Genomic DNA, 15,151 nt, shown 5'->3' on the forward strand with positions numbered 1-15,151 from the left:
GGGAACTAAAGGACAGCTGCCTCCTATCCCCTCTCCCCTGCTCTCCCTGAAGGCAGGGCTGGGTTTACCCCAGGTGCCTTCTTGGGACAGAATGGCAAAGTCTGGCAGATGAAGGCCAAGGACAGGACACCACAGGTCTGGCAGTTTTTCCCAGTTTTGCCAGAGAACATCTCTGTAACCTTGAGCACATTCTGTCTCTGTCTTTTCCTCTGACACATGAGGCTTACTGAAGAGTTTCATATGTTTTATTTGTAATTGAAGGGCCTTCAGTGGAGGATGCTGTGAGCCCAGTGCCACTGAAATCCCTTTCTACTAAGGTTAAATAGGAGTTTGACAGACCTCAGAAAGAAAAAAAATGTATAATCAGGTGTTGAACACATAGAAAGAGTTCAGGGTTGCTATGCTATTTATTTCTCTCCACAATCAACTTTTCTCCGCAGAATTTAGGTTTTTTTCTAATTGTCTTCAAACAGAAACAATGCCTTTACTTAGTCTGGATGACTTAAAAAACTCATGAATGTGAGCAATTCTGATCAGGGACCCTCCTTTTAACATGTCTCACCAGTGCAGAGCCTGCCTGTTCAGAACGAGATGAACACAGGCACACGTGTATAAGTCCAGTAACAAGACCCAGCTCAGTCTAGCATTACATGACAGAGCCAATGAGCGGTACTTAATCCTAGAAACAATCAACGTAACTATTAACTTGCAAAGTCCTTACTGACTGAAAGGGAAGAGGTTCAAGCTGTCATGGTTATGCCTAAAATGAATGATCAATTAAAATAGTTGTAAATGCAGGATACAATTAATTCCTCGCCCAGAACAGGGCTAAACGGAGGCGTTCCCACTGCCTTGGCTTTATTCTCCCAGCAGCTCCCCTCTTTCCAGAGAGACTGCCCGTCACGTGTAGAGCCTGTGGCGGCTGATGCAGGAAGATAGTCAGGAGAGTCACCAGAGCCGTGCTCGCTGTAGGACAAAAGAACGTGCGATCTGTGACCGGAGATAGGGACTCCCGAGGTGGCCGGATATGGAGAATGAGGGATCCCAAGCACCGTAAGAGGAAGCCGAGGCTAATCTAAACCGGGCTCGGACCTGCCCGGCACTGTGGGGAAGGAGGGGCTGGGGAGAACGGCGGGCGCCGATAGACGAGCGCCTAAAGCCGAGGCTGCAGGGCCGTCTGCTCGCAGCCCGCGGGGACCCCCCTGCCCTGCCCTGTCTCCTCAGCACCGCCCGCTCCCGGCCCCGGGGGCCGCCCCGCGCTCTCCCCTCAGCCCCGCTCGGGGCGGGTGCCCCCGCTCCGTCCCCTCAGGCCCGCCCGCTCTGTCCCCTCGGCCCTGTCGGGGCGGGGCGCTGGGGCCGGTACCTCGCCCGAGCCGCGCCCGCCGTTGCCGTGGTGACGGGCTAAGCCGGGCCTGCGAGCGGCGGGCGCCGAGGGGCCGGGCCGGAGCCGACCCGCGGCTCGGCGCTGCCGGGCGGGCATGCACAACAAAGGCGGCGGGCGACGCGTCCCGGGCGGGCTCCGCAGGTAGGCAGGTGCGGGCGGCGGGCGGGTCCCTCTCGGCAGCCAGTCCCGCAGAACGTGTCCCCACCGCCCTGCTGTGAGGGGAGAGCGAGCGGGGAGCGAACTCCTTCTTCAGCCCCGGCCCCGCCGCACCTTGCGGGCGCGGGGCTGCAACAAAGGCAAATGGCTGCGTGGCGGGGAGGGCTGCGGGACCGCTCGTGCAGCTCTCTGTGATTTATCTGTGCGCTGGTCTCGTTCCCCGGTCCGGCGGGGCCCCTCGGGTCCCACCGGCAGCTCGGCGCCCAGCGCGGGGACGGGAGCGGGGCATACACGCGCTTCCCAAGCCCTTGCGCACCTGCCCCGGCCGACACCTGCCCGCTGCCGGGGCCCGCATGTGCCCGCTCCCCGCACTCGCTCGCTGCTCGCCCCGGCACCGGAGGCTCCGCTGGCACGGCACGGCACGGCACGGAGCGCTCTGCTCTGCCCGGGAGCTGCTGCGGGCGAGCCCGGCCGCTGCTCTCGGCTCCTGAAACTGGGAGGAGGGACACAGAGGGAAACGCAGGGACACAGAGCAGGGAAACGCAGGGAAACGCAGGGACACAGAGCTTTGAAGGGGGCAGGAAAGAGCCTTGGAGGTGCCTGGGGGCTTTTTGTCCTGTGCAAGGTGAGAGATCGTGTGCTGGTGCGGTACTAGGCTGAGCTCAATCGTTGGGAAGGGTGGCTGGGCAGCACCTGGCTCTTTAAATTTGCGAGGTCCCAGTGAGTCATTTCTTAATTAATTTCCATGTGATTTCAGCTCTAAGACGCATTCTCCCAAATTCATAATAGGTTTTGATACCTGAGGTGTTAGCAGGAGCATCTGTTTGGATCCAGAGAGGTAGAAGTTTTACTGCATTATTGAAAATAGAATTCCCTGGAGGAAAATCTCTAAAATCTGCTCCTACCATTTACACTGCAGCAAGGCAGCACTGGGTGCATCTACACTTTAGCCTTTCCTCATTTCTTAGTAATTGTGGCACTGAAAAGCATTGTAAACAACTCTGCTTGTTTGTTGGTATTATAGTAAGCCCTGAGGGCTTGGTAGTGGTTTCTTTCGCTCATGGTTCTCAAAATGCTTCACAGATATCAATTAAGACTGGGAGCACTGCTGCAAATCTGGGGAGGTTTTATTGATCTCATTTTACAGATGAAGGAGCAGATAAGAGTGCTAGAAAGATTTAAGTCAAATCCAGAACCTAAGCATAGATTGAAAATTCCCTATTTAGGGTGCTGTTTCCCACCTTACTTTAAAAATTTTTCTCCTAATTTCACTGGCTGCTCCATGAGATGATTTGGGCGCTGTCAGCCACGTACTCTCTGGGATTTTGAGATACTGCTCTTGCATATTGCCAAAAGTGATGCACCTTTAGTGCCATACTGTTGAGAATAATGGTTTCTGAGTAAAACAAGTCTCTCTTGTTTGGTTTGTGCTGAGGTAGAACCCAAGAGCTCTGTCATGAACAAGGATGCATTAGGCAAGGCATTGTGCATCCAGACAGCAAAGCTTACACAGAGCTGATGAGCCAGATACAGAAAGCCTGGGTGTCTGCTGTGGTTTCTTTGGCAAAATCCCTCAAAAAGAGACAGGGTCTCTCCTCACTAAGGCTCTTTGAAAGGTATATTGCCAAAAGCAAAATCAGTGATTCATACTGTGCCTGCAACTGCAAAGACTCCTGATCCTAGCCTGGTTTTTGAGTTTGTCCACTTGCTTGCATGGCCCAGACAGGAGATGGACTGTCTGAGATCTGGTTCACATCCTTAGGCATTGCTTACATTGATCTCCTTTAAGGCCTTTAACCAGAGAACCCCAGCTGCAGTCTCAGATTTAAGGCTTGCCTCTGTCTGTAGAGCACCGTACAAGATAACAACAGTAGCCCCAAAGCACTTATAAAGTTTTAAGCTCCTTAAGCTTCATCTGTGTAAGAAAAGCCTGCTGCAGACTAGGTGATGATGCACAGCTCCCAGTAGTCATGGAGAAAAGGGAAAGGAATGCTTTTATGGATTTTCTGAGTTTATTATCCATTGCGAGCTTGCTGAGTCTGATTTAGTCTAACAAGATAGTCTGGAAATCCTGATTTCTTAATATTTAAGTTTGTAGGAGATCAAGTTGCACTTCAAATACAGCTTCCCCAACTAAACAGTTACCATCCAACCTCAAACACCTCAGTGATGCAGGTGTAAGAAGCATTGCTGATTGATGGCAGGCAAGATACAGCATCACAGTTGGTTTCCTTTCCAGTGTTTCAGAGGACAGTTCTTTTAGAGGAGAGACAGCAAGCATAGCTCCAGGGCCTCCATGGCTGGGCATCAGCCAATTACTGTCATATCAGATTAGCCCTATGGCATATCAGCACACATTTATGTTAATACAGATGCAACATGACTGTTCCATAGTATTGATGGAATTATTGTGTTTACAGCCCTATAACATGACTAATTGAAAGGGAAGTTCTGGTTACAAAACCATGGACTTTGGAGGTGGTTTCTTCTGCAGCTTTTGAATGGGCCAGTTTGGAACTAAGAAATAAACTACTAGAGGACATTACCTAGTTTTTATTTTCCATTGATGAAGTTACCCTTTTGGCAAGCTCTTGGGGAAAAAAAATCCTCTATCATAAAAGAAACAGGAAGATCTTAACAGGTTTTTTCCACCTTGCCAAGATCCTGTTGCAGTATAACCTGTGCTGCTGTAGCTGTTCCTTGGCCTACAGCAAAAGATCTAACCTGTAGCCCTTGGAACCAGCCTGGACATTTCCTCAGCTGCCGCTGCAGTGAGCACATTCTCCTTGTCCAGAGCAGCTTGGCAGCAGCAGTCATGGGTGTTAGTGAGGTGAGGAGGCATCACATGCTGTGCTCCATAGCCAGGATTGGGAAGCTGTCCACAGCTTGATGAGTTTTCTGCTCCCAGGTTACCTGCCAGCATTCAAGGGATGTACCCGTGTGTCTCTGGGAATAAACTGGGCACCTCTGGCCAACATCTCCACAAGTTTTGCAGGCCCTGCTTCATAATTATCCCAGTCTCAGCTTCCATCTGCTTTTCAGTTTGCAGTGGCCCTCGCAGCTGGTTCCTGGCAGCCATCGTCACCTTCCAGCACAGGAACAGCTTTAGCTCTGAGTCTTGGGAGGATGGACAGGGCTGTCAGGACCAGTGAGATAAGGAAAAATAACAAAGAGGTAGAAAACAGGTACATGGGCACAGAGAGGGAAGGTGGGCTGAGGATGTATATGACAATGAGGGCAAAATGAAGTGACAAGGTGGGAGGCACTGCAAATCCTGAGTCTTTGTGGGAGTCACAGACAGGGTGGGATGTGGAGGGAGCTGGCTTGTAGGAACAGGGTGAGAGATCTCTGCTGCCAGAGACAGATTGCATTACAGCTGCCAGCCCCTGCCCAGGCTTCAGAATGTTCAGCCAGCCCGAGCCACTGCACAGGGCTGTGCAGCATTTGTTATTTTCCAGACATCCTCCTGTAAGTTACAGCAACAAAGGGTGAGTATCTCTGGGAACTGTGCGGGGGTCAGTAACCTTGTCCACAGCGCCGTCCCTGCTAGGGAAGGGCCCTGGGAAAACGGGTGGCACCACAGCAGGCACCAGCATCTGTTACATGAGGAGGAGTGGTTTGCTGCTCAAGGACAGAAAGGACAGTGGAAAGTCTATGATTTCAGGAATTAGTTATGAAAAGCTGGGATCCTCGGGCTGAGGTAATAAGAATAGCTGGAGAATTAGGCAATTCCCATATTCATGAGCTGACTGCAGTCCCTTTGCCAAGGCTGTATTAAATACACCAAGGGGCAGAGGAGTTTTCTGGCTTTGCTAACAGCTGCTTCAAGGTGAAGCACAAGGGGAAAAAAAAAATCTCCACTGTCTGCTGATATTCACTTTGCCATGTAACACCTCAGGGCCCTTTGCAGCCCTTTTGGAACCTTTGTTTATTTTCACATTCTAGAAATAACTTGTTTAGGAACTCAGTGGTACCTGTCCTAAGGATTTCTCTCCAGAAAGGGACTAAATGTTCTAAAGCTTTTGAAATAAACTCTGTCCTAGATGGGAAGTCAAGGAGCAGCAGTAAATTTTTTCTTACAAAGAAAAAACACGGCTTTGTGTTTTTAGCTAGAGAGAGTGTCTACGCCCTTGCCTTTTCTGCTGTTGAAATGCTTAAAGAAACGTGTAAGCAAAAATCCATTTTTCCTTTGGGATATGAAGCTTCAGCAGATGGTGGTGGGAGTTTGCAGGCTCGGTTCTTTGTCAGTGCTTGCAGAAGAGAAGCAGCCTGACACTGCACTAGCTGTGGATGCAATGCTAGAGCTGCTCCAGTCAGACACTGCAGCCCATCTTGTGGCTTCCCTGGTGTCTGGGAGCAGTGCTGGCAGTCTCCTGTCAAAAGTAATTTGTTTACCACACAGCAGTCCTGCTGTTTCTGTAGGCATGTTTAGGAAGCCAGTTAGCAACTGAAAGATGACAGTGGCTTTGACCACAATCAAGTGATTCACAAGACTCAGAGTACACACAGCTGAACTTTTCATGCAAGGTTCTTTCCCGAGGAAAAGGGGAATTAAAGACCCTCAGACACTGAGCAGAGACAGCTCCATTCAGACCTAGCACTGAAGTGATACACATTAATTTCTAGTATCACAGCCTGTTGGAGCTGTTGTGTCACATTTATTTGCTGGCTTCCTAGCTTGTTGAAAGGACAACTTCCCTACCATTCCCTCTACTCAAGTCCTTGCTTATCTTAAGGACCATTACATCTCAATAAACACACCTTGCAGAGTGGTCTAGAGACAGAGCAGTGGGTCAGAGTTTGGCTGGAGTGGAATTAGCACTACCCATGGCTGGTACTGGATTGAAGCTGACGCCCCTTGACCAAAAGGGTGTCAGTGCCTGGAGATATCAATCAGCTCTGTGCTGAAACACTGCTGTTGTTTGGGGTGGTGTGGCTGATCTTTGCAGCCTGCTCCTAGGAGTAGACAGAAGCAGCCCCTTCCAAGGGGAGATCTGTGTTGAAAGAGCCTTTCCAAGAAAGTGCCTTGTAAGAACCTGGGAGGTAACTGTTTCTCATAAAGGATCAATGGAGTTTCACTGCTAATCTGTGCTGTGGTAGTTTAACCTGAAAAAAGCCCCTCAGGCCTGAACTGAGACGTCTCAGTTACAAGCAGATGAGAGCGCTCCCTCAGGAGTCCTGGTTTGCGGTGCTTAACTGTTCTGCACTGATGTGCCCCCTTTTTACCACAGCTGCTGCAACAGCTCTGTTCTCTGTGGACAGTCAGGGCTCAGGTTTCCACAACACAAGATAACCTGTCAGTAAGCCCCAGTGTGGCACTTCTCCTCCTATTTAAGGGCTAGATACAGCTATGGAAATTGGTGCTTTCTGATTGCAGAGGCCATACCTGCAGTGGGGAGACCTCACAACACAGTACTTCAGCTTCCCTAAAAGCTTAGTATCACTGAAAACAAGCATCAGCCAAAGCCACAGGAGAGAAAAAGAAAGAAAAAGAAAATTTATTTTTGAAAGAGGAATGGGTAGGCCATAGACTCCTTTTGATTAGCAGCCTCTGAGCTGATCAGCTTTTTAATATTGAGGTGCACAGCTTGCTTGTTTGATCTGCCACTGGAGTTTTGGAGCAGCTTCCAACAGGAAGAGTCGATGTCTCATTCCTGGCTCTGAGAACCAGGTCTGCCAACTCAACAGCCAGTCCTGTCTCTCAGTGAGGATCTTCTGCCCTTTATTCTGGGTTCTGTTCTTACCTGGGTACCACAGAGTCATGTTCCCAAGGGTGACAGTCATTGCTTGTCTACACAGTGCTGTGATATTTCTGGTCACATGCAGACAGTGGAGCAATAACTCTGCAACACTTTTTATTCTGGCTCTCAGCACACTCCTCAGGCTATTCTTCATTACAGAGTAGCATGAAGTAAATCCATAAAACAGAGCTAACCCGGCCAGAGGCAGCTGCAGGCACTGGCATAGCCCACAAGCACATCAGCAATCCTGTTCATGCTTACAACAGTGCAGCATACATTAGTGCATGCCTTAGATATTTATTTTCATTTAGGATGGCTTTTGACCTCCATAGGAAGAAGATCCCTACTCCCCCTGGCCTGTATAGAGGGATGAGAGGGATGAGACTCAGAAACTTTATTTCCTCTTTGCCTAAAAGCCATTCTTCTACTTTTATCTCCTATAAAGACTGTCAGAGCACAGTCCCTTTTGAGTGAAGTAATATTCATATCAAAACTCCAGTTGTACCTCAAGCTAACACTACCTTAAAGAGCAATCCCTTTGAAGAATATATAAATATCATGCAAATCAGCTCAAAGTTGTTGTAATAGGAAAGCCAGATGAGATTTATATCTGGAGAGAAGGTCTGCTATTTTCAGATGGAAATTAGAAAAATGAGGGAGGTTGGCCACTAGATAGGTGTGGCCTAAAATACTTATTAAGGAGCAGATTTCTGTTTGCTTTCCTTGCTGGATTGTTTTGAAAGATGTGAGCATCTAGTTTTGGCGAAATGTTGAAGCACATTCTGTGATAATATGGCTGTGACTTTTAAGGTGCTGAAGACTTTTAAGAATGAGGCTTTTGTGCTGTTCATTGGTGAATCTGAACATGGTTACAGATGTGGATATGTGGTAATAAAGTGGCTGAACTTCTGAAAGGCATACTGGGGTAAGGCCAGGTCAAGTGAGACCTCCACTTTTCCAGACAGTGAATAAGATCATGGTATATCTGGAAATACAACTCTTAGTCCATGGTTCCACCTGCAGGACCATAGAACACCAATTTGTAAAACAGCATTAACAATCCACTTTGGTTTATCTCTGTAGATTACCATGATTATTATATGGTAAACATGTCCATGTGGAAGAGCCCTCAGCAGCACTGTATGTGTGCAGACTGGTGTTTGCCACACATGGTATTTGGTGGCTGCATCATCCTGCTGACATTGGCATAGCTTCCGTAGGTGGAAGCCACACACAGGGTGGAGTGACAGGACATAAGAGGTTCATGAAGGTGAAAGCTAGACAAGCACACTGAGATGAAATCTTTTGCTACACACCATCTATAGAACTTCCCCAGATTGATTTGTTCCATCCAGTGCCTCTCTCTTTTAATGGCAGTTTCCAGCGGAACCAAACTCTGGTTGCCTCTGGGTGCCAGTGTGGCAGCTGCCTCACTGCTTCAGGCTGCAGTGCTGGGTAGCTGGACACAATGCTGTGTGCAGTGATGAGGAATGTGCTGCCTGTGCTTCACACATCTCCTTCCACTCAGTGAGAATCAGGTGTTCCACTGAGTCACGACAGTGCTGGGGCTGTGGGGCAGCAGGGCCTCTCACAGAGTCAAGGTATCAAAGTTTGGGCAGTGAATGCTGCTTCAGGTTGAATTCCTGCCTTATAGCACAGCTCCAGCACATAATTGACACAGGACTGGAGCAGAGCTTTAATGGGAGTGCAAGTGGCTGTGGCTTTGGGGCAGGTGGTAGTCCTCCATCAGCTTCTTCATCAGGGATGCGTGGGAGTCAAAGGATAAGGAGTTTGTGGGAAAGCGCAGAAAGATGGGTTGAGAGTCTTATCAGGCAACAGGATAGCAGAAGGTGCTCTGTGGCAGGAAAAGGCATTTCTTTAGCACCTAAGAGACTGTGTAGCACGGGTGGCTGTGCTTAGGAGTGGGGAGGAGAGAGGAGTGCAAAGGCGGCAGGATAATGCAGGGGAGCAGGGAACAGGCAGGATGAGGTGACAGCCAGAGCTGATGAATGGAAGTTGTGTGTTGGCTTGGGAAGTCCTTGAATGGGAGCCCCACACACAAATGCCTGGAGCTTTTAAAAGTCAGCACATCAAGCACCAAAGCAGCAACTGTGCAGCATGACTCCACATGAGGAGGAGCAAGCAGCAGAATGCCTGGCTCCTAAAGAGGTTGGGCTCTTAGTCTACCCTATCCACTCTGCCCATTTTGCCATTCGTGCTGCTATTGGAAATACATAGCATCTGGAAAAAGCAATGCCCTTGTACAGTGCCTTTGGCTTCAGGAGAGTTCCTACAGCATTGAATTCGCCCCATAGATTTTAATTACTCTCCACTGTGATAGTAATGAGAGCCAGTGGAATTGTACTGATTTTATTTCCTTTTAATTTGTTATGATGCTCTGGATGCAGATTAACTTTCCCAGCTCGATACATATTATTGATTCATTCTGCCTTGTGTTGCAGTAAATGGCTTGAAGAGGGGTGGGCTGATTTCACTGTAGCTTTTCCTGGTAGCTCTGTACCCCATGCAGTGTTCTCCTCACACTGGCAGTAGTGAAAATCAAGTATCCTTGCTTGCTTCCAAGCAGGTTGTTTACATCCATGCAAATGAGGGCAAACACTAGCCTGTGGTATTGCTTCTCTGTGTGCAATAGTCTGGGTCTCCCAGCTGCCTTTCTGTTTGATGTACTGACTGTGAGGACAGATGAGTGGTCATCAAAGCTGCTTGTGTGGGACTTCACCCTACTGAGGGATCCTCCTCCACTTTATTTGGAAAAAGACCCAGCAGACCTTGATGCAGAGTATTTAATGTCTTTTTTCCTCTACTCTTACATCACTGAAGTTTTAATGGAGATGAGAAATTGAGCCTCTGTTCTCTTAATACAAAACCTTAACAGAGGTTGAGATCAGGAGGCTGAGACAGTGTCTTGCTGCTTGTAACAGGGATGACTACAAGATGATCTGCAGTCCCACTAGCAGGAATTTGCTCCACAGGCTCAGTGACACCCCTGGCTCAGTGGAGCCAGTCTGGGCATGCCAGTGCACTGGTGGAAGTGCATGACCACCCCAGCCGGGAACCACCTGCTATCTCTGCACCACACAACCTGCTGCTCCCAGCTGCTGCCGGTTTTCTGGGCCTGGCTGCAGACCTGGTGCTCCACCTCACTGAGTCAGCTCACAGGGCAGTGCAGTGCTTGGAACAGTAGGGGTGTCTTCTGTCCCCCATGGTCTTCCTATCCTACATCATCTTGGATAGGAGAGATTCAAAAAGAAAGAAGCTGGACTCAGCAGTCCTGCATCCTTCCACATGCCAGCCCATTGGCACAAACTGCAGCAGGAATCCTGGTGTTTCAAGGCTTATCTTAAAAAGCTTCCCTATCCACAGCCATGCTCAAACCACTCCTTTGTGGTATTCTGTGTCCATAGAGCATGAAACCTCTGTGCCCCTCAGGGAGTCCAGAGGGACACTGACTGCATTGCCTGAGAGTCACATCACCAATCAGAGGCCATTGGACAGGTCAGTGATTATTGTCTGGTCACTGATGATGGTTATCAGTGCCTTGGAGCCATGCCTTGGAGCAGAAGCTGAACCTAGGCCAGAGTAGCTTTGCCTGAAATTAAAGTCTGAACAGTCCCTTCAGATGTGAAATGTTACTTGCTTCTCTTGCAAAATAATCCACCAGTTCTGTGGACAGCTCCAATGCACAGGAACATGTGCACTGACCCTGCAGCCCTGGGCAAGATATAACAGGGTAGAGGTAAATATCAGTTGGTTGTGTCACACAGCTGACTCCAGGACTTAGAAGCCTATATCCAGTTAAAGCAGCCAGGCAATTAACATCAAAAAGTTGAGTTTGGTCTTAACCTAGTGCGTGTCAACATGGCTGTTGTAGCTGCAGAGGAAGCCTCAATTTTTTCTCAGTGAGTTTGCCCTTGCACCCTTTATCTCCATCTTGCAGAAGATGCATTTCCAGACTTTTCTGTGTGTACTTTGTCCATAGAAGCATGGTGGCAGCAATCTTCAGTTTTTCTTGATCTCCAAAGACAGTCTGTGCACCTGCCTGCCAACATCCTGCATATGTGGGCCCCTGAACAGCGAGGAACATCTCTCACCTGCTTCAGGAAGATACTGGGCAAAATATTTGGAAAATGCATTCTAGAAGATCAGAAAATAGCATTAAGCAGAAAAACTGAGGTGAATTGGGGCACGGTGAAAAGTCAGGTACAGAGGATTAGATCCCAAGCCTTATCATCCTAGGGAATGTGGGACAGAATCCTGCAGACCCTCAGCCAGGGACACCCATCATGCTTTAGCCCAGCAGTGTCACTGTGTCCTTGTACCTGGCAGCACTTCCCCAGGATACTTGGCATTCATTTAGAAGGAGTAAAAGCTTTGGGGCCTGGTGATTCACCAGAGAAGGTTCTTATGCTGCCTTAGGCAGAGCAGTACAAATGCAGGGTTTTGGCTTAGTTCCACCATATCCTTAGAGAAAATAGAAGAGAATTTAACATTTCTTTTTCTTTTTGCTGTATAGACAAAGCCAGGTTTCTCACTTAGCTGGGCCATCAGTGGCACTAAGTGTACCTTCAGCACACCACCACCAAGGACAGAATTGGGAGAAAGGCCCTTTTACTCCCTCACTTGTACCCCAGAGAAACACATGTGTCTCTTTGGGCAATTTACAAACTCTTTTGTGAACCCAGCCATTCCAGTGTCCCCAAAATTCTAGCCAACTCAATTTCATCTATTTTATATCTCTTAGGTTAAAAAAAAACCCTCAAAAGAACAAGCAAACCTTAGGAAAAACATCTAAGTTTTCCTGCTCTTGATTTGCCTTCCTTTCTGCCTGGAGTAAGAAGTAGGTTGCTTTGTGCCCTCCTCTTAACTTTTTTTCACTGTTTAGGCTGGGAAATGAACTCTATCCCAGCTAAAATCAGGTGTATGTTTGAACAGGCTTCAGCTTCCATCCTTCCTCAGAAGGGTTTGCATTGAAATGGACTTTGAATATCTTTCTGAAAAAAAATGGGTTTGTGTTGGAACTGGTAAAACTCTTGCTTCTCTACTTCTCTTGCAGTCCCTACCTCACAGAATCACTTGAAAGGAAATGGCATTTCCTCCAGGATTTATGATTTTGTGGTTTTTGTTGTTGGTTTGGGATTTTTTAATAATAAAGTCCTTTGCTCTCAGCTCCCAGTGGGAATTCCCTGAAGCACTCTCACCTGAGTGTACCTCAGGGATGATGCCTTGCTTATAGAAAATGCTATAAATTCCAGCTGGTCTCCTGCAGGAATAAAGCAAAGGAAGCCACATAGTAACTGCTGTTGTCTGGCTGGTCAGAGGGCACTGTGCCTCCTAAACCAGCTCCCAAGGCAATTGGGCCTAGTCAGGAGCCCTTTCCAGGAGACAACAGATAACTGTTAAAAAAAAAAAAAGGTGAGAAAGAAGGAAAAGGAGAAGAAAATAACAATGAAAGATCAAAAACAGCTGCAAAGACAGAACACACACAGAGTTATGCTGGTGGTGGGTAAAGAGAGATGTGTGGGTCATGGACTGTTCTGATACCATAGTCCTGTCCCTGCCACTTCAGAGGGGAAGACAGAGTGTCTCTCAGGGCACATGTCCCTGGGCCATGCCAGCTTGTGCTCATACAGTGGCATGGAGCTCTTACACCTGAGCACAGGTCTCAGAATTAAGTTTATTTCAAGTAATTACATTTCAGTTTTAGGAAACCTTACCTGACTTTCCTTGGTTCTCAGAGACTGCCAGGAGAGTTCTTGCAGATGCTGGAAGGTAGTTTTATTTTGGCCTCTTACAGGTAGTGGAGCTGAAACGCAGGAGTTGGAGTGTCTTGTCTCAGGAGATGGGGGAGAAGACACCAGTCTCATGTGTTACCAAGTTACAGTTTGTTCTCAGCATCTCCCACTCTGCAGCTGTGAGAGTTACACAATTAGCTTCATTCACACACTTCAGGGTGAGAAGTCACAACTTCAGTTTGTGGCTTCTCCAAATGATCTTAACCTATGTCCACAAAAAGCTCAGGAGTGTAAATCAGTGTTGTGTGACCTCCTGCAGAAAGGCTGTTAACAGACAGCAGGAAGAGAAAGTGCTGCCTGCATTTCAAGGCAAGGGCGAGTTGGCTTTAATTTTTAAAACACTTTCACAAGTGATTGATGCAGCAGTATTTTTGGAGCGGAGAGGACACTGACAGTCTTCTGGTGCTATGTCAAATGCCTCATGATGCCAGTGGTACATCAGAGTACCTTTACCAACATACTTCAGACTCTGGCTAAAATCATCTGCTCTGGCTGAAGCGGGAATGGCATCTGGAAGTAAAATCTGGCATGAGGAAATCAACAAGGCATCACAGTCTCTGTATTCATTAGGATCTTAAGTCAAAGGCTGTCTTGTGTTCAGCTGAGATAGGATCTAGAGGTGCTGTACCATCAGCACCTCACAAATTCCTAGGTGCCTCGTGGGGGACAAAGGAAGGCAATGCAAACCAGAGCTGGAGCTGAGAACAGTACTGGCTGTGAGGCCAGTTTCCATCATCACCAGCTGGAAAGAGAGAAAGTGATGGACTTCAGGGAGGGTCTATAACTGTAGATAGTGGAGACCCCATACCAGCAGCTGGGAAGCAGGAATATGTCCATCAATTGGTTTTTCCTCTTTGTTTATTAACTGCAATTCCTCTGACCTCTGCAGGAGGACATACAGGAAGAGGAGTATCAGCCATCTTATTACAGTGCCTTATTTTGCTGCTGCTTTACATGTTTATCAAAGGTTTTGCCATTGACATCAGTGGAGTTAAAAAGAGCTCTTGGTTCGTCAAGTGAGACCAGATTAAGTTAGCAGGATTCTGTTCCAGGGCTTTTGACATGCTTCCAAAACCCAGTCCAGCCACTGCCCGGGCTGAGGGTGATTTGATTCTGCTGGTGCTGACAAAAGCCCTGAGCAGCAGCAGAGATTGCACCTCAAGAGCTGTGTACTCAAATAGTAGTGCCTACTTCTTAGCGCACCAGGCTGATTTATTTTCAAGCATAATGATCAGAAAAGCAAGCCAACACCCTCAGACATCCCTAGCTTGTGGTGAATATTGAGAACTAAACCTGATTCCAGTAAGAATTGGGGAAAATGGAGCTATTATATTCTGCAGAAGTTGATGGCTGAGGCAGAATGCTTCATGCCCTGGCAAATGTCAGTGACATTAGCAGGCTGGCTTCCATTTGAGAGACGTGGGTGATTTTCGCAGCTGGATGACCTCAGCACCAGGAGCCAGGGCCTCTCACTTCACATGGAGAAAGCCCTTCAATCTTTAACTAGCCAATCTTTGACTTCATCTTATTTAAAGATTTTAGGCACTGTGCAGTGCTAAAGAGGATCTTGCTGAGCTCCTATTACCTCAGCAGCAGCTGATATGTAATGAATTATTCAAGACTAGCCAGTTCCTTCATCAATTTTAATAAATCAAGTTTTCCACCGTGTCCTCAGCAGTGCTGCCAGCTGGGATATGATGAAGTAAGCCCATTATTCTTGAGGCCTTTTTCATTTGGTCCAGGTTTACATACCTGAGGGCCTTGGTAATAACCAAGGGATTAACAGCAGACAGTGCTAACTTGGGGTAGATCTACAGGGAGCAGAAGAGACACCAGAACTCCCCCATCTCTCAGGAGATCATAGAGCTCTGTCTGTGCACAGGGAAGGTGGCTTTGCTTCTACAGAAACAGACTCAGCTGCTACATGCTGACCCCCAGAGCAGTGTCACCCTTCAGGCAGATGGCCTGGACACCACAGCGGCTGAGGGGCACTTCCCATCTTTCACACAGACTCACTCTCATGACGCTGTTCTACATCTCTAATGTTTCTCCAGGGC

The 15,151-nt window shown here is 48.0% G+C and overlaps 1 protein-coding gene across 1 annotated transcript in view; it reads left to right on the forward strand.

Annotated features, from left to right (window-relative positions):
* The first annotated feature begins 1,442 nt into the window (after nucleotides 1-1,442).
* The window catches only part of LOC134421188 (rho guanine nucleotide exchange factor 17-like), a 44,765-nt gene continuing 31,056 nt past the window's right edge, over nucleotides 1,443-15,151 (forward strand). The window contains exon 1 of the mRNA XM_063161783.1: nucleotides 1,443-1,525. Coding sequence (XP_063017853.1) covers nucleotides 1,479-1,525 — 47 coding nt within the window. The 5' untranslated portion in view covers nucleotides 1,443-1,478. The remainder of the gene's footprint in view (nucleotides 1,526-15,151) is intronic.

Source organism: Melospiza melodia, chromosome 8 (assembly GCF_035770615.1).
Source record: "Melospiza melodia melodia isolate bMelMel2 chromosome 8, bMelMel2.pri, whole genome shotgun sequence".
NCBI classification, from domain to species: Eukaryota; Metazoa; Chordata; class Aves; order Passeriformes; family Passerellidae; genus Melospiza; species Melospiza melodia.